Source organism: Lepisosteus oculatus, chromosome 13 (assembly GCF_040954835.1).
Source record: "Lepisosteus oculatus isolate fLepOcu1 chromosome 13, fLepOcu1.hap2, whole genome shotgun sequence".
Lineage (NCBI taxonomy): Eukaryota > Metazoa > Chordata > Actinopteri > Semionotiformes > Lepisosteidae > Lepisosteus > Lepisosteus oculatus.
The window spans coordinates 11429240-11448547 of NC_090708.1; the positions used below are offsets into that span (position 1 = coordinate 11429240).

The 19308-nt window shown below is 36.1% G+C and overlaps 1 protein-coding gene across 4 annotated transcripts in view; it reads left to right on the forward strand.

Moving 5' to 3' along the window:
• Nucleotides 1-2985: 2985 nt before the first annotated feature.
• LOC102684749 (zonadhesin) overlaps nucleotides 2986-19308 on the forward strand; it is a 31529-nt gene continuing 15206 nt past the window's right edge. The window contains exons 1-18 of one of the 4 annotated variants that reach the window (XM_069197508.1): nucleotides 2986-3162; nucleotides 3635-3687; nucleotides 5285-5416; nucleotides 6608-6867; nucleotides 7758-7839; nucleotides 8743-9344; nucleotides 10050-10593; nucleotides 10966-11165; nucleotides 11567-11947; nucleotides 12394-12677; nucleotides 12979-13250; nucleotides 13597-13734; nucleotides 14282-14541; nucleotides 14702-14786; nucleotides 15198-15365; nucleotides 17561-17698; nucleotides 18249-18505; nucleotides 18725-18971. In XM_069197508.1, coding sequence (XP_069053609.1) covers nucleotides 3092-3162; nucleotides 3635-3687; nucleotides 5285-5416; nucleotides 6608-6867; nucleotides 7758-7839; nucleotides 8743-9344; nucleotides 10050-10593; nucleotides 10966-11165; nucleotides 11567-11947; nucleotides 12394-12677; nucleotides 12979-13250; nucleotides 13597-13734; nucleotides 14282-14541; nucleotides 14702-14786; nucleotides 15198-15365; nucleotides 17561-17698; nucleotides 18249-18505; nucleotides 18725-18742 — 3945 coding nt within the window. In that variant the 5' untranslated portion in view covers nucleotides 2986-3091 and the 3' untranslated portion in view covers nucleotides 18743-18971. Of the gene's footprint in view, nucleotides 3163-3634; nucleotides 3688-5284; nucleotides 5417-6607; nucleotides 6868-7757; nucleotides 7840-8742; nucleotides 9345-10049; nucleotides 10594-10965; nucleotides 11166-11566; nucleotides 11948-12393; nucleotides 12678-12978; nucleotides 13251-13596; nucleotides 13735-14281; nucleotides 14542-14701; nucleotides 14787-14809; nucleotides 14948-15197; nucleotides 15366-17560; nucleotides 17699-18248; nucleotides 18506-18724; nucleotides 18972-19103; nucleotides 19189-19308 lie in introns of those variants that run through there. The other 3 variants (XM_069197506.1, XM_069197509.1, XM_069197507.1) reach the window with 3 other exon arrangements.

A 19308-nucleotide genomic window follows, 5' to 3' on the forward strand; every position in this document is an offset into this window, starting at 1 on the left:
TTATATATTGTGTCTCACATTTCAGGTTTTAAAATTTAATGATTTATGGTTTAGCGTTTGCAACAATAGGGTCATTGTTATCAAGTGGTAAAAAATGGTTGGCACAGGGCTGAAGGAATTTATAAGGTTTTATTAAAATACAAATGATCTTGACAAAGAATGAATAGTCTATGATGCCATTGGGTATCTCAATTTTACCGGGAAGTGCAGAACCTTGTATAAACAATTCAGAAGACTTAAGAGTGCTTACTTCGGCAATTAATATTCAACGATAGCCGGTAACTGCGCTGTAAATCTTGAATCAGGTATAAAAACTCTTTACATCTTATGCATATGAATTACTAAAGTTGCAAGTCAAGGATGCAGATTATATGGTAGTTGAACTAGTAGTCTTAACTAACAACCAACTAAATTGAGTTACAAAAGATTGTGATGTGGTCTATTGTTCTTAACATGGTTTGATTCAATTTTACTAAATATATTTTTTCTGCTGCTATCACCTGATAATAAATGTAAGTGTATGGAGAATGGTTTCTGCCTCTCTCTGTTGTCCTTTAGTTCAGTCATTCAGTCATGTTGGTTTTTGGCATTATTCTACATATAACTAACTCCTGTGACAGGAATACCACCAAGAAAAAGCCTACCCTGTAAGGAAATTCATGAAATATAATAATTTTGTTATCAGTGCTAGCTTTCAGCATAAAAAGTAACATTGATTATACAATTCATTAGCAAAGCCCAAGATTACTGAAGAAAATTATGAGGCATCTCATGCATTCTGACTAACCATTGTTTAGATTTATTGTTAGATGAAACATATATTATACTGTATCTGAGATATGCGGTATTTAAGTTTAAGTAACATTTTCTGCTACCAAAGATACTGCTCTACAAATACGTTTTATCACCTGCAATTTTCATATGGTTGTTCTCTTTGCTATTTTAACTCATTTCATCTGCTTTTCTTTAGGCTGTAGTTACTTAGAAAAGCAGGATTCAACAGTTTAGCACTGATACATATGCTACTCTATATACTGTAATCTATGACAATAAAGTACTTATTGACATTTTTTATTTTATTTCTTATGTAAAGAAATAAACTTGCATTCCTTGTATTCTTTGCTTTTTAATCCCATGTTATAAAAATATAAAATCTATATAAAAAATATAAAATCTCTGTTATAATCTGTGTTATAAAATCTCCTACCGCTCTGTGAAAGTTTTTATTGGTGGAAGTACTCTCCATACTTAATGTAACAAAGGCTGCAATTAAGATCTAAATCTGAAACAACCTGAAATGCTCACCAAATACATTATTGGTCTGTTCTAGAAACCTTGTCTTGTGATTTATCTAACAAGGAAACAGAAGTATTTCTGGAGGCATAATAAAAATACGGGGAGAGAAATAAAAGAGGTGGTCTAGGAGAATCAGAACAGGTTACAGCCAAATTACACTGTAAATCAATAACCATGTGTTGGCTTTTTTTGCAATCATGAACAATGTTTATTTTGTCACACACATCTATTTACTCCTTAGGCTAAAGACAATGAGTTTTCATCAGCTGTTTTTATTTAATGGATAAACTGTTACAACCCAGAAGAAGGACCCTATTCAGAATCCTCAGAACTCTATAGTACAAGTAGAGGTTTGTCCAGAAATGTGGGTCAGGAGGTCAGGCTGGGGTCAAAAACCAGTAGATACAGAAAGAAAGTTCAGGGAAGCTGACAAAGGAAGCAGAGTCCAAACCAGAGAGATCCACAAAATCCAAGTCAAGAGCCAGAAGACCAAGTCAAAAAGAAGCCAGGGGTCAAAACCAAGAAACCTTGGGGGAACGGGGGAACTCTATCTGCAATCTGCAAATAACCCAGCATCAGTGACTTTGCATACAGTACAGTATAGTACATCACCCCTTAGCCTTTATACTTAGTGTTTCTGAATTTCGTTATCTACAGTTTAAAGCATTAAGTGCAGTAATGTACAAACAAAGGGCAATCAAAAATAAGAAGATTCCAGCTGGTGAAGAGACTTTCTCACAACTGAATGACTTGGAAATGACTCACTGGTCAGAAGCACAGCACTGGTGCTGCCAGTTTAATACTTTATCAAGAGGTCTTGTATCTTTGATAGGTATAAATGTACTTCTGTTTCTAACTTCCAACCTGAAATGAGAGTTATTTTCAAAAATATTTTACTCTAGAGCATCTAATAAACTTGGCAAAGAACAAGCAGAAACAGAAACTCACTGAACTGGCTAGGATAAGAAGAAAAATGTTGATAGCACCAGACTCAGATACAGGCCTGTGGAAATAACAATTCTGGCATTGTATTACGTGATCATTTTATCATTTTGTTTCTGTCAAAAACAAAATTATCTGACAGAGAAATACATTTTGCTGTGGAATTCATTTATGATATGTTAGTTATTTCTGATAACTTTCAAAAGGGCCTACGCATAGTCTCAATAAAATTGAATGTGTGTCCGATTTTTTTTTTGTTTTTATTGAGTTGTTCTCTAAAACATTAGCATCAGGAGATTCATATATTATTCTAAGTAAAAAATGAGTTTATTGAACAATAAAACACTTCTATTTACATAGATACATGTTTCATGATCAATTTGTGATTAACAGAGTTTGGAACCCCTTTTCTTTCATCTCCTGTATTTCTTAGGGAATAGGATTTTATTCTCCTTATATGTACACATGTCAGACATGCCTTAATGTTTACATTGAAACAAATGCTGTTGTTTGTTTAGTCAAAGAAATTGATATTATTAATGTCCCATAAAGAAAAAAACATGTACTGTACCTGTATAAAGTTTGTTTGAAATGGTGTTATAAAATAGAAAATCTTTAACTTTCTTTTTGTTTTCCATTATCTCATAACACCCTTTTTTCAATTAATTATTAATTGAACATTCTGTAGCTCCTTGGGCTAATAACCAAATCTCCGGTCCTTGCCCCAGTGTTCTCTGCGCCTGGGACTTTATGATCACTTGTACCTTTCATGAACCTTAAAACAGCAGTCACTACACAGGCCAGCCTCACAGCTGCATCAATGGTAACAGGATACTGAGCAAAAGCACACAATATGAAAGGGAGAATTGTCTCGTTGCTTTTTTTAGCTGTACAGTATCTCTCTGGAACGGCAACATTTGAAAGGTAGGTCATAGTGAAGATCAGTGGCAAAGCTAAGACTGCCTCTTTTGTTTTATTTTTTTTTGTTTTCTTTACATTCCCAGGGGACTTAATTTAAATGGTTGCGAGAATGTGTTTTGTTTTTTGTTCATTAAAATCACTGATCTCCCCACATTTCTCTTCTCCACATTCCTTTACTTTTAGATCCAATTCTGCTTTCTTCTTCTCCTCTTCCGGATTTTTTAAACTTTTAAGGGGATTGTTCTTCATATTTAACTTTTATTGCTTCCATTTAGTGCTCCTGCAAGAGTTGCGTATGATCGGTCTAAGCTAAGGTCTAGCTTGTTCTACACTTTCACTCTTTTCCCAACATCTTTATTCTCCTTCATACCACAGTTGTTTGACTTCAGCATGATTTTCTAATACCAAACCTTATACTGAGCAGCACTGTTTATATCAGATTCCACTTAGGGCAATGATTTTGTTTTTCTTGCAGACGTATTGGTATAAATTCATCAGTCATTCCACTTCCCTGGAATCCAAATGCAGGTACTGTAAAAGTTTAAAAACATCTACCTAAACCTTTAGTTTTATTTTTCTCCTTCAGTATTTTTTCTTACTTTGTTCACGCTAACTTTTAATTTATTTCACATTGGCACACCTACTAAATGTGTTTCTTTTCTTAAACACACATGTGCAACTTGTATCGGTGAAAACCACCTTTTCAAAGTAGTTAAAAACTGAAACAGTGATTTATTTCTTAATGAGGATTAATAAAGCAAACAAATAACGTAATGTGTATCATTTTTAATTTTGATGAAATGGGCCCGATTTTTTATGGATATCACCCAGTTTTATGCTAGGTGATATCCATTACTCAATGAACAAGGCGATGGTGATATGAAATTATACATTATTTCTGGTTCTAATCATTGCAGGTCAGGGAAAATGATTATTTTCCTTAGTTCTGTTGAATAATGAGCACCTACCAATTTTTTAAACTCCTTCAAAAGTTAATAATTAGATAAAGTATTTTCACTATGCTATCAAATGCAAAGTATTGTGGAGGATTTGTAGCTAGGATTGAATGTTATGCCCTATGACCTGCAGGTGACAAGTTCAAAACCTAAGCTACTGTAAGCTGCTAGCTCATTGTGCTCAGCATCCTTTTGAACTTTAAAGATGCCATTGTTAGGAACAGTTGTCTATTTAGAACTTATAATACTGATATTGTACTGTATCATCCATTATCATGATTTATAGTACAGTACTTAAGCTCCTCGTCTGATTACTGTTCTTTTCTCGCTCAGCTTTATCGCTGCAATCTCTTTATCAATGCTTATTGATAAGCATTGTCCATTTCTTTATGCTGAGTGTGCAGCAGGTTACTGTATGTTGTTTAAAAATCAGTCTCCAGTTACTGCTGCAAACTGTAAGACCTCCTTAAATCTGGGCATTTCTAATTAAATCCAGCATTTTAAATCAGTTCTAATTCATTTTTTTTACCAGAAGGGCTTATAAGGTTAGGCAGTATGATTGATTAAGAAAAATAAATAATAATTAGACATAATTAATATTTACTTGCATTTGTAGAGAAAAATTCATTATAAAGGATTCCAAAGCATTTCAAATATAAGAGAAAGTCTGCCTCCACCACCAGTATAGTGAAATTACTTGTAGAATTAAATGGGAAATTTAGGAAGGCAGACTGTGCAAGCCCAGAGTGGACTTTAGCCAGGACACAGTTGTAGACGCTTCTACTGGTACAAACACAGCAAACTCAAAATGACCAATTAATCAGGATATAAATTTAACATCGTGTTCCAAGGATAGCATCTCTTACAGTATAGCGACTGTAGCCTTGCTTATTTTACCTGCTTTCGATGGGGGATGGTAGGAGGAGGTGGACTTCAGGACTGAAGAGGTTAACAAAAAGATAATAGCAATCAGAGTGTAATACTAATGCAAAGCCACTATGTATAGTGTTACCTAGAGGCATTCAAATTTGATATTCTTTATCTTTATACAATTCAACACCATTTGTTTGTATAGATAGAAATGTTGAGATTTCTTCCGCACTTTCATTTCCTTGCAGAATTCAGTTTTTTTTTTAAGTTTTCACACTTGGCTTTGTTCTGTGTTTCAGTTTATGCTGCAAAGTGTGACTTCAATGATGAACAGGCTCCATTTTGCAATTGGAACTGTAGCAACTGGATAAGGATGCAGCAAACTATATCCACTCCAGAGACACAACCAGCTGCTCTCCATGTTCAAAGAGGTAATAATCAAACTTCTTATTCATTATTTATATTTAAACTAAGTGGCTTGTTCTTAGGCCTTAGAGGCTAAACTAGGTCACACCTAATTATCAGTTGGAGTACACCTATTAGGATCATCTTAATCTGAAGGTTATGATACTGAAGGAGAGAAACAACCAAGTGGATCTGTTCCTCTTTACTAGAGTCCATATCAATAATCCAGCATGGCAGTAAAATCCACAAAGCTGGAAGAGAAGAAACTATTCAGATAAGATAATAAACTAATGTTCCACATACAAAAGATGAAAATCTCTTTAGATTTTTTTTCATAAAGCTACAAACAGCTACAGTAATGTTTTTGCCACATACAGTGAAAAGTTACTAGAATGGAATATTCAGATTAACACTAATTAATTTCTGTACCTAAAAATGCATTATAATCCATTCTCTTAACAGGAAGTGTCATGATGTTATGTGGTGTGTTGGCAGAGTCACTGCACTTTCTCAGTAAAAAAAACCTAACAGATTTAGTTGGGTTTTCCAAGGCATCTTTAAATCTGTGGTTTGGTGGAAGCAGCGATTAAATTAAATATCATCTATTTAGCCTTTATTAATTTTTGTTCAACTAAAGGTTCTATTTTATCTTAACAGTGTACATAACATTTGCTGAAATGTTGTTGAACAGGATTCAAAATCTGTCCCTTTCATAAATTACAAAATGAAATAATCTTTCCTGAGTTGTATGGGGAAAAACATCTATTATGATTGCTGTTTACTGTATTACTGTACATTCTTCCTGGCTTTGTGTTTTGAAAATATTGTAATTAGACAAAATTATTTAGTTTAATGGTTGCAAATTGTGACTTTGTAATAGCATACAGTATAAGAACCAATAATCATTGCTCATTTTGACTTCTTTCACTCGTCAAAGTAAGCCCTATCATGCCAATGATTCCTTATAAGGATAAAACAGATGTTCATGACTGTTACCTTTGACACTATAGGTGTAAAAAAAGAGTATGACTGGCACTGTAATTAGACAAAGTGCTTATTGAATATCCATGCACATAATGCTTTGCTGCTCTTAACTTACTCATTATGATGAAAGACAGTTTATTCTAATATTTATTGTCTAATAAATATGTGGTTACTTTTGTGGTGTTTTTATTCAGTTAATGACACTTCTATATTGTGCTTTGCATTGTGTTAAGGTGATTACTATCTTTATCACAAAACCAGCCCTTTGAATCCTTCTGTAAATGCTCGTTTGGAAAGTCCATCAGTCAGTGTGCTCGGAAATGTCTGTGTGGAGTTCAGGTACCTCCTGCTTGGCCCAAACAGCACTATGCTCAAAGTGCTGACCAAAGATATTTCTGGAGAGAGAGAGATCAGCACTATAAGTGGGAGTCATGGTTCATCATGGAAGCAAGGTTTTGTTCCTGTGTACTACCTTACAGAAACCACACTACAGGTAATACTCCTCGCATTTCTTTGTTGTACAGTATGTAGAACATCCACACCTGAACTGAACTCTTTAACCTCACAGTACTATGTGCCATGTCAATGATATAGTGACTCTGATATTATTTTGAAATATTTGCTGAGTAGTAATTATGTTGTGGGCTCGTGCCCCATCCACAAATGCCCTCCTTTTAAGTTCATCACGATATACGAGGGAATGCCTATATTCTTCAAAACACCCTGAGGTGGAGTTACGTCCCAGCCAGCGGTAGAGTCACAGAGTGCTCTCTGCCTGCCACACAGTGTAGAATCCAGGATAAGCATTAATTCTTTCGAACTAAACTCTTATGTCCTTGAAATTTTCATCGTACTCTTAAGTGTTTATTAAATCTATTTAATAAAATATTAACTGCGGTATAGCCTTAGTATGAACCTTAACTTCACAGATGTTATTGAAGTTCTTGTTTTATAAATTAAATAAGTACTCCTGCTGGGATAAAAGATTATCATGTTAGGAGATAAGAATGCAGTCCCTCAAGATTTTAATCCGGTATGATATCTGGAACCAAGGACAACAACAATTACATGAATAAAGCACTGTACCGTGCTTGCATTCTGATTTTTAATGGTTTTGTATGTATGCCTAACACTGATAAAAAAATCACCAAGAGCCATCTTCTGTGTCATTGGTAGAATTCAGTATTATTGTGAAGGTAAGGAGTAAGCAAAAAGAAAAATTGCTTTTAATTTCTCAATTCATTATCATAATTGCCTGTCCAATCAAGCCCAACATTAAGCTATTAAAAGTAAATTAAATTAGATCTTATTCTATTTAATTTGCTATGATACATGGACAGTATTTAATCAGGGAAATCATATGACAAATATTATTTTTTCCAGGTGATTTTTGAGGCTGTGCAGGGGCTGTCAGGATTTGGTGATATAGCTATTGATACTGTTGGGGTCAGAAATGGATCATGCAGTAAGTGTTATTATTATTTTCCAATTAATAATGATATTCTTTCCTAAATATTGAAATGGTAGACGGACTCTTTCTTTTTGTGTGAATTTTCCACTTGGTGCTTCTGTTTCCTCCTATGTCCCTAAGAGAAGCTGGCTGGCTTATTCAGTGTCTTTGGATTGTCCCTGTGTGTGAGCCCTGTGATGGGCCTGCCAAGGGCTCAGTCATTTTGATACTGTGTCACATTGTATAATGAAGACTGTTCATTCTTTGATTTGCATTCTTGGTGATTTTGTCAGACATCTCAGTTTAAAATGTTCTGCTAATCTGTTATACTTGTAGGTTGTGCACCTTTTATACATCAGTATATGTATATTGTAAGGTGTAAGTAAGGTACAGGTAAAGTTCATATACCATAATGATCATCTTTGTTTATAATTGATCTACTTATGGCATCCCTGACATTTTTCAGCAAATGTCTGTCTGGGCTATCAATATCGTGTTTGCTCCTGGAAACTTTCATTTTGCCATCTTTCCAGAGGCCTACTTTCTGTTTGTTTGTTTTTTCTTCTGGTATCCAGTAATTACTGTACATGTACATATTGTTTGGGAAGTATTAAATACAAATTTCAACCTACTGTACCTGCTAGTTGCACATTGCAAACCAGGTGCTTAATGGTAGATTTTACTATGACGAGGCAAGAAGCCTCTGGCTAATGCAAATGAGAGGCAGCTCAGAGTTTATTGTTATGAAGTTGGTGTATTATGTGTTTTATTTGCTCTCACTATGTGTAATGTTTTACAAGGTGTAGAACACTTTGGAAGCTCTTCAGTATCCAAACATGGACCGAGAGGCAAATTAAAACTCAGCTACAATTTGTTTTTGACCAGACTCTCATTTTTGTCTCCCTTGGGAATTTACAGGTGACCCTGTGTGTACGCCAAACAGCCACTATGACTCCTGTGCTTCAGCATGCCCTGCCACATGTGCTCTGCCAAATGCCCCCTTCTCTTGTGAGTGGCCCTGTGTTGAGGGGTGTGTTTGCAACATAGGATATCTCCTCGATGAGGGCAGGTGTGTGCCCAGTAACCAGTGTGGCTGTTGGGATAATGGAGTGTATTATTCTCCTGGTTCGGGATTCTGGACAGACGATACTTGTTCAACTCAATGTACTTGTCCTTCTTTGGGTGGACACCTGACATGCTCTTCAGCGTCTTGTCCAAGTGATCACTACTGTGGGATATCCAGTGGCGTACCTGACTGTTACCCGTCCACCTTTGGCATCTGTAAGCTTCACAATGGCCCCCACTACAACACCTTCGAAAACACTCTCCATCAGTTTATGGGAACATGCACCTACACACTGGCTAAACTTTGCATGAAATCTTCTTCAATTCCCTACTTCAGTGTTAAAGTGAAAATTGAAAATCGAGGCAATTTCTCCAATTTCTACATCCATGAACTCCATGTAAATGTCTATAATTATATAATCTCCATGTTTAAAGAGTTGAGAGATAAAGTCATGGTGAGTGCACCTTTATTTCTTCTATCTACTTTTTAAAACATTCATCCAAAAAAAGTGATTATAGAATCGCTGCTAAAAGTAGACTTATTTCTGTATCAGTTTTCTGTTCAGTTTATAGTTGTGTTAGGCAATGGGTTGCAAAGTGCATCTGACCATTGTGACCATTGTGATTCTTAGATCACAGTCCCTCATGGTCCAAAGTTGCCCAATAGACTGGTCATGTGATACAGACAGTTTGGCACTCCTTACCTCACCATACAAGCTCATATACTGAATGAGCCCCATTGCACATATTGTACATACATTGGGAATACATTAAAGATTCTGTTTTGCATCTTTGCATTAAAACACCTTAATGATAATCTTCTTGCTATTGATTAAAGTATTAATAAGTAAATTAATCTTAAAATATATTATATTAATCTAAAATATATTAAAAGGTGCTGCTAAATTTCACAATGACATGTGACTTCCAAACATGCCCTAGTCATCATCAGGTGGCTGCTTGCCAGTTTTTAGGTTTAACTTTATATCTAGATAATAGGGACCATATTTCTACCTACACTAAGTACAGAGGAAAAGCATGGAATAATGTACAACCGACACAAAGAAAGCGAGAAGTTTAAATTAACTATTGCCTTGTCATAAAGTGTTTTGTCCATCTTTTGTATGGCTTCTACAGTAACTCTCTATCTCTATGTCCAGGTTAATGGTCTTTGGAGAAAACTACCTGTGAGTCTGTCTGGAGAGTCAGTGAGGATCCACAAGAGAGGAAGGTTAATTGTTTTGAAGACAGGTTTTGATCTGAAGCTCTCTTACAATGCAGATTATATGGTGGAAGTGAAAGTCCCCAGCTTATATTTCAACAAAACATGTGGCATGTGTGGCAACTACAATCATTTTAGACAAAACTTTTTATTCAAAGACAAAACTGAGATCCAAAGCAGCTGGCAAGACTCACCTGGAGATCTGACTTGTGAGCCAACGGTGCCCCCCCATCCATGTCTCCACAGTAAAGAGCAAAATTACAAAGGCGATCAAATGTGTGGTCTGATTACATCAACGAATGGTTACTTTTCCCAGTGCCTTTCTGTCGTCAATCCAGAGAGTTTCTTTCAGCAATGCGTTTTCCATATGTGTGCGCAAAATGGTGATTTGAATGTTTTGTGCAATATCTTACAAGCTTATGCGGATGCTTGTCAGAGTGCTGGCTTGATCCTGCCAATTTGGAGAAATGCTTCCTTCTGTCGTAAGTATTTGCTGTTGGCAGGGATGATGGTATTCTCTCAGTTATCTAGCAGTAGTTCTGTTTTTCAAAAACTTATGAGCTTTCTTATGATTCTTTTGTCATAACTAAATTATTTTTAGAGGATCAGAGGACAAAGTATGAGCTATGTTTTAGGTGCATATTAGTTTGTAACCTGCTCTGGTGACATTAAAGGTAGATTTGGAATAGGGAAAACACGAATCCCAAAAAAGTTAATGTTACGCTGTACCTCTTATTCCCTTATATTTTTTAAATTTCAGATTCTCTTGTGATGTGCCATCAATTACCTAGATAATTCTCTGGATTTCAAAACTAAATTTTCTGGAAAGTTAAGGTTTTTTTTTTCTTTCCTAGCCCTTACATGTACAGCAAATAGCCATTACAACTCTTGTACCAGTGCCTGTCCAGAAACCTGCATGGATCGTGATGCCCCAGCAACCTGTAAAAGACCCTGTGTAGAAGGATGTGAGTGTGATAATGGCTTTTTGCTCAGTGGAGGGAGGTGCATTGTTCCTGATAACTGTGGCTGCTGGGTGAATGGTCAATATTACGAGGTAAATAAACTGTAGGATGGGAAAGAGCTGGAATTGCATGCATCTGTGCTTAAAAGTGTGGAATACAATATTTTCCTCCTTTGGTATCATAATATACAGTATAAAGTAATCAGTGTTAAGAGTTTCTCTGTTTCTTTTTGCTATGAATTATATTTTGTGAGTTTGTAATTTTAAAACAAATCAGTAAGGTCAATAAAACACTACCGCATTTGCAGCCAAGATGTACCTTATTATGAAGATGTTTGAGTGTTTCGCTTTGAAAGGCGAAGTAGAAACAACAGTGTTGATTCAGAACACTAATGATCAGTACATCACTGCAATCTATAAAACAAAACAGGAAAATATCAGGTATGTATAACATACTATTCTCTCTAAGCTCTTGGTGCTTTCTTTTCTCAAAGAAGGAAGACACTTTCATGGATGGAAACTGTGAGAGCATGTGTCGATGCCTGGGAAACAACAACATTACCTGCTCTCCAGTATCTTGTCGACAGGACGAAGTGTGTAAAATTAAAGACGGCTTCCTGGGCTGCTTCCGTACCAGTGCAGCTACATGCCACATCTTTGGGGACCCACACTACTCCACGTTTGATGGCAAACTGTACCACTTACAGGGTTCCTGCAACTACACTGTGGTTCAGACCTGTGTCAACAGCTCTGTCCATTTCACCGTGAGCAGCAGAAATGAGCACAGAGTGATCCCTGGATTATCTGCTTTGAACTCTGTTGCCTTAGAGGTCCAAGGCCTTCATATAGCACTGAGGAAAGACAAAAATGTTTATGTGAGTATATGATGCAGTGCTTCATACTTTGATATTATATCATAGAGTGGAGGAATGTCTGTGTGGGGTTTTCATGTTTCCCAGGATTTGTCAGCTTTCACCAGGTCCTTCTCTTTTTATGGGTTATTTCTAATTCCATGTTGCTTTCTTAATAACTGAAAACCATTACATGAAGAATACCCAATGAAGCAAGCTAGGCAAACAAAAGAATTGAAATGATTGTGAACTTCAAAGGCAGATCATTAAGATTTTAAAACTGAGATTATATTCTGGCAATTGAAACACTCGAGACTCAAAGCAAATAATTCCCATCTGTAAATGTGAATTACTTTTAACCAAGTGAAAGATTAACTTAAACGCCCTGTATACTGTATAAATTTATTGAATACATTAATATTGAATTACATACAGCTAATTATTTACAGTATTTTCATTGCTTTATACAGATAAATGGGATGTTAGCGACGCTGCCAGTGCTGGAGAGTAAAATACATGTGTTTTATGAGGGGTCCTATATTCATGTGGAAACTACCTTTGGCCTTCGGCTCTTGTTTGACGGAGATCATAGCCTTTTTGTTCAGATAGATGAAAGATACAAGGGTAAGATTTGTGGGCTTTGTGGCACCTACTCAGACAGCCAATTGGATGATTTCATGACTCCAGATGGCACGCTTGTCCACAGTCCTGAGGACTTTGGGAAGAGCTGGAGAATTCAAGATGATGAGTGGATGTAAGTGTAAGAGTGACTTCTGCTGTAAATCTCTTGAATTTTTCTTTTTTGTCTGTCTTTCCCTTTTGTAGTTGAAGAAAATTGATTTTCATGAGATGTTTATTGGCTTTATGAATCATTGATTAGCAAAGGCTTGTAAAATATATATATAGAATGCAATAAAATCTAAATGAGAATTTTACACCTGTTATGCATTGAGCAATATTGATTGCACAAAGTACAAACATGTCGTGATGATTTACAGCTAAGTGTAAGAAAATTCTGCCTTTCAATTAATTTAACTGTTTGTGTTTTATTGCAGCTGTAATTCAGATCCTCCTCCTGTGCTTCCTTGTAATCCACAACTGGACAGTGAAGCCTTCCAGAAGTGCAGTGTACTTTTTGCAGCCCCTGGACCCTTTGAAAAATGCCATTGGTTCATCCCACCACAGCTGTATGTGGATAGCTGTGTGTATGACCACTGTGCTACAGGGGGTGACGTACACCAGCTCTGCACTTCCCTGGAATCCTACGCTGCTGCCTGTGAGGTGGCCAAAGTTAATTTAGGGAACTGGAGGGAGAAGACAATTTGTGGTAAGTCGGTGGCAAAGCTGTTGTATCAAACAGCAACATCTGTGCATTAGTTACATTAAGGAGCCTGCTCTGTGTTTTATTTCCTTCCATTTGAAGTTCAGGATGAGGACTTATCTTGGAGGCTGAATCCACTATTCTTTTTGTCCAGGGACCAAAAAGAGGATATTGTAGGTCCACATCATGGAGGATGATGTGGAGTTATTAGACTTTTGTCTTACCATGGGCTACAATCCCCTGTAAACCAACCATATTTCTAAGGATCCGGGTATTACCAGTCTAAGCTATTTCCATCCTGCAGTTCTGAGTAAACTGATTTCTTTTTTTTTGTGGATATTTTACCATTTAGCTTGTCCTTTGAATTGCAACTTTGACAGTGATCTATGTGGGTGGACGCAGCTGTTAACTGATAGCTTTGATTGGACAAGGCAGCATGGACCCACACCTACTGAATTTACTGGGCCTTTACAGGACCACACCACTGGAGGTGAGAGTCCAGAACTACTACACGAGCTGCAGTGCTTTGTTCAAGCTGTGCAATAGACCATAGAAAAGAATGTTGTCTGTATTGTTTGTACAGTATATATATATATTTGTCCTTGTATCTTGTTTGTTTATATACTACATCAGTTTAGTTGTATTTGTTAATTCTATGGTAAATGGTTTCAAAGTTCTTTGCAAAAAGATGTCTTACAATATGTGATGCTAAAGGTTTGATAGCATTTCTAATGTATTGTAAGTAGAATGTACAGTGCAATCATGTAATCAACATTTCAGAAATGAATTGCATGAAGAACAGATCAAAGGATTAAAATAGTAATAAAATTAATTTTAGAGTGAAATATTGTCTAGTACAACCTGAAAAGTATGACAATGTATAACATTCAGTTTTTTTTCTGATATTGTATTTTATTTTACGTTGTTTCACACAGTATCTGGTTAATGTTATAAGTAAGTTTGAGCTCAGGAACCTTTTCTCCTTAAATTTAAAATATTACATTTTAATCCTAATGAATTGCTTGATTTCTTTTCAGATGGCTATTATATGTACATTGAAGGCGACAGAGTCTACACTGGTGACTCAGCTCGAGTGATCAGCCCTCAGTGCAATGCTACAGGACAGCTGCTGTGTCTGCAGTTCTGGTACCACATGTATGGGACAGCGAATGCAATGGCACTCAATGTGTACCTGCTGAAGGACAAAAGAGCTATAAAACTCTGGTCAAGAAAAGACAACCAAGGAGACATATGGCATAGAGCAGACCTGGAAATAAAGGACATGGGGACACTACAGGTACAGTATCTCTCTGATACAGATCACATGCACATTTGAAATCTGAGTTTGGTCGGTCGAAATCAAAAGTTAAATTCTGAAATCCCCCGATTTCACATTTATTTTTCTGAAAGGAAGTTTTTGTGCTATTTTAACATACTCTCTGTATCTAATTTTCCAGTTCATCTTTGAAGGAATAAGGGGAACAGATACTGAAACGGATATTGCTGTGGATGATATCTCAATAAAATTTGGACCTTGCGCTGGTAAATCAACAGTACTGTATATTTATAAGAAGACATTATTTTACTCTTTCATACTGTACAACAGTGTGGAACTTGATGAACTTCCTCTTGAACTCTTGAACGTGTCTGATCCGTAAAACTCTACACTGCACTGGGAGCTAATCAACTCCAGCTTCTTCTGAGTTAAGCCTAATGTTACATTTTTTTCACATATAGATCACAGAGAGAAAAAAAAATTCTCCTTTCTGTGTGTCCTTATATTTGTGTCACTCGGTCTTCACTTCTCCTTACTCTCGTTCTCTGGCTCCAAGTCCAAGTCGCCATTGAGCTTTGTTTCCATGTTCATTTATTAAAATGCAGTATGCTTCTTATTTATTAAAGAAGCATATCTTATAATTATAATGCAGCTAAATATTTCATTTTTACCAACAGATTCATCACGCATTGAGATGAAAATGATGTCAACTGTAATTCCAAAGGCATCAACTTCAGCTGGCAAACCAACAAATAAAGCAACAGCCATCGTAAAACTAGTAAAAGCCATGCCAACCACTTCCTCTGTAATGCACACAAATGAAGTACCTGGATATGTACCTTCAGGTATAGTAAACCATTAATTATACTCAGAGCAGCTTAGTAATCAAAACGTAAGAGTCAGGATACTAAAGGCAGTCATTTAAATGTACAAAAAATAATAAAAGTCCTAACAATAATAATTTGCTCTGTAATTTTAATTATTTTTTTATTTTTGATCGATACTCATATTAAAAATAGTCAGGTTGATGCAGATAACCTATTGACAGGTTAAATATAAATATATTAATAACTGATACTGTATTTACACTATATACATTTAGGCAGGACAATGCAGTAGCAGTTAGTACTGCTAATCCATAGCTCTTTGGTTCTGGATTCTATGCTGGGATGGAATACAGTTGCTATCAAAAGTACTCACCTCCCTTGGACTTTTCACATTTTACTGTGTTACAGTATAGAATGACAATGTATTAATTTGGATTTTTGCAATTGATCAACACAAAACACTCTAGAATGTAAAACTAAAAACAGAATTCTACAGATCCTCCTAAATTAATTAAAATGTAAAAGAGAAAATAAGTGATTGCGTAAGTATTTACCTCTTTTACTATGACACACTTGAATAGGATCTGGTGCAACCAAATGCCTAGATGTTGGATTAATTGTTGAATGGAGTCCTTCTGTGTGCAATTAGGGTGTTTCACATGAGTTCCAAATAAATATGCCTTTCTCTGGTAGGTTCCACCGTTAATTAGTATGGCAACAAACAAAAACAACATAATGAAGGCAAAGGAATTTTCAAAGTAAATCTGGGATAGGATTATTGAAAAGTGCCAATCAGGGGAGAGTATGAGAAAAATCCCAAGGCATTACATATCCCACAAAGTTTATTTTAAAGAAATTTGCCACATTTGGCCTATATCTATGAAACTGTGAAAAACAGGCTGCCCTTAAAAACTGAGTATCCAGGAAGGAAGAGCACTAATCAGGGATGCCACCAATAGACCTGTGACAACTCTAAAGGAATTACAGCCTTCCATGGCTGAGATGGGAGAAGCTCTGCATATGACAATTGCCTGGGTGCTTCACAAATTTGGGCTTCATCTGAAAGTGACAAAAAATTAACATCAAATCTTGAATATACTTTGCCAGAAGTCATATGGGAGACTCTGAGACCAAGTTGAAAAAGATTACATTGTCTGACGAGACATAAATGGACCTTTTTGGCCTCAGTGGTAAGTGTTATGTTTGACGCAGGCATAACAGTGAACATAATCCCGAGAACAACACCCCTACTCTGAAGTATGGTGGTGGCAGTATCATGCTATGGGGATGCTTTGCTACTGTACATCAGGTTCTGGAAGACTAATGAGGATAGTAGGAAAAATGGATGCAGCAAAGGACAGAGAAATGCTGGAGGAAAACCTGCTGCAGTCTGTAAGAGACATTGGAACTGGGAGAAGATTCGTCATCCAGTAAGACATTGACCCAAAACATACAGCCAAAGCCAAACTGGAGTGGTTTAAAAAGAAAAATGTCAATGTTCTGGAATGGCCCAGTCAAAGCCCAGACCTCAATGCAATCAAGAGTCTACGGCAGGAGTTGAAAATTGCTGATCACTAACTTTTCCCATCCAACCTTGAGCGACCTTGAGGTTGAGCAATTTTGCAAAGAAGAACGGGCAATCATTGTAGTGTCAAAATGTGCAAAGATGGTAGAAACCTATCCAAGAAGACTTATTGGAATGTACCTCTACCAAATATCAAAAGAGGATGAATACTTATGCAATCCGTTATTTTCCATTTTATATTTTATAATTACTTTAGGAGGATCTGTCGAATTTCATTTTCACTTTGACACTCTTTAGATTGTTTTCTGTCAATCAATGGCAAAAACTCCCATTCGAATACTGTACATTATGATTCCATATTGAAACATAATAAAATGCAAAAAAGTCCAAGAGTTGGTGAATACTTTTGATAGCCACTGTATCTCCTGTATGCAGTTTCATGGTCTTCCCATGCTCACATTTTTGTTGAAGAAATGTTTAATTATGTTTCACCCTTTGTATTTAATTTTTGTTTCATACAATGTTTACCAGTACAAAACTGTCTGTTTATTCTAAACAAGGATTGGACCTGTAAATGCAGAAATGATTTGCCAACATGCTCACTGCCCCATTCGTAGTGTTAATTTTGATATTTGCATTGTCTTATTTATTAAATCGCACAATTTGTTTAAAAATGGCATTGTCATAGTCTGCCTTTTGGACTGCAACTTTGAGAAGGATTTCTGTGGATGGTCCCAGCCGCTGACAGGCAGCTTACACTGGACAAGGCATCTTGAGACTACCTCTTCCACATTCTCAGGACCATCATTTAATCACACAACCAGAGGTAAGGAAATGTGTGTATTACAAAATCTGCTGGTCAATTAACTAATTGCTCATTTTTAAACACATTGTCAAGCTTTTCCACCCAATCCACCAAATGTTTCTGCAACACAACCTTTGTCTAGAAGAACTTTGCATCTGTATCATGGGGTTCCTTTGATCTCTTTGGGGGTCCTGTCTGTCATTTCATTTGAGTCAAGTAAGATATCAATGCATTATCCTAATAAACTTTGTCACCACTTTGCATTGATGAGGACTTGACTAAACTATTAAACTGATAAGTATACTGCATTGACCTATGTTATTATCTTTTCAATAAAATGACAGTGCATCTGCTACTTTCCTGATAATAACTTTGTGAATTTGTTGCAGATAGGATAGTGATAGATTTACTGTATGTGAGGCTCAATATACTTTGGGACTTTCATTTAAGAATTCTTGCACTTAGTTCTCCTAGAGTGTCTTGGATTTGCAGTTGTAGAGATATTGTAATCAGTTATTCAGGACAATATTTAGTACCTACTTCCCAAATTTGCTTGTTTTTACTTCTTTAGATGGCTACTACATGTACATTGAGGATGATGGTGTTTATAATGGAGGTAGAGCTCGCCTGCTCAGCTCAGAGTGTACAGATCCAAGGCCTCAGTGTCTGGATTTTGGGTATCGCATGTATGGTGTGGCTGGCACTATGGCCCTGAATGTTTACTTGCTGGAGAACAGAAGCACTGTCAGGATATGGTCTGAGACAACAAATCATGGAGATATGTGGCACAGAGCAGGAATAGAAATAAAGTCCCCTGGACCATTCCAGGTAACTTACTGTTGCTCGGGTATATGCAATATAATGTTAGTAATTTTTTTCTTAAGAGTCTCAAGAGCTGTAAGAGTTTAATGTGTTTTTTTTGCAACATATTGGTAATGAAAAGGACTTGGGTAGTATATTTTACTTCCAAATTGAAAATGACCTATACTCTATGTCTTTCTTTTTATTTATATACTGTATGACAGACAATTTTATATTTTCCACTAGGGCATCACAACCATCTAAACTGTTTCCATCATGGCAAAGTGGACATAGTTTGGCCTACAAATACAAAAGGACCTGAAGCAGTACTTGAAGGAATTAAATGCTGTTTCTAGGCTGTGTTTTATTATACGTTTTATATTACAGAATGTGGCTAATTTCTAGTTGAGAGATTATAGCACTGAAATAATTATTTTCATTAATATGAAACAGCATTTCTTGTGGGAATTATAATTTAAGTACAGTAATCTGGAAGACCTATTTAAAAAATATTATTGTTAGTAACATTCAAATTAAATTAAATAATTAATTCAAATTCTGTCTGTTTAGTCTCTTTTAAAATGCCATGGTTTCAGAGAGCACTATTTCCACCCTATCTTTCTAGATTATTCTTGAAGGACGAAGAGGAACTGGCTACTGGTCAGACATTGCAGTGGATGACATAACTCTTAAACCTGGAAGATGTGCAGGTATTCAGATAAATTCCAAGCTTAATCATTTTAAGATTACAATGTAATTTGGCAGTTTGGATACTTTTATTAACTTTTAAGTAATGCTACAGAGCATTTTTGAGATTCTGAAACAGTAAC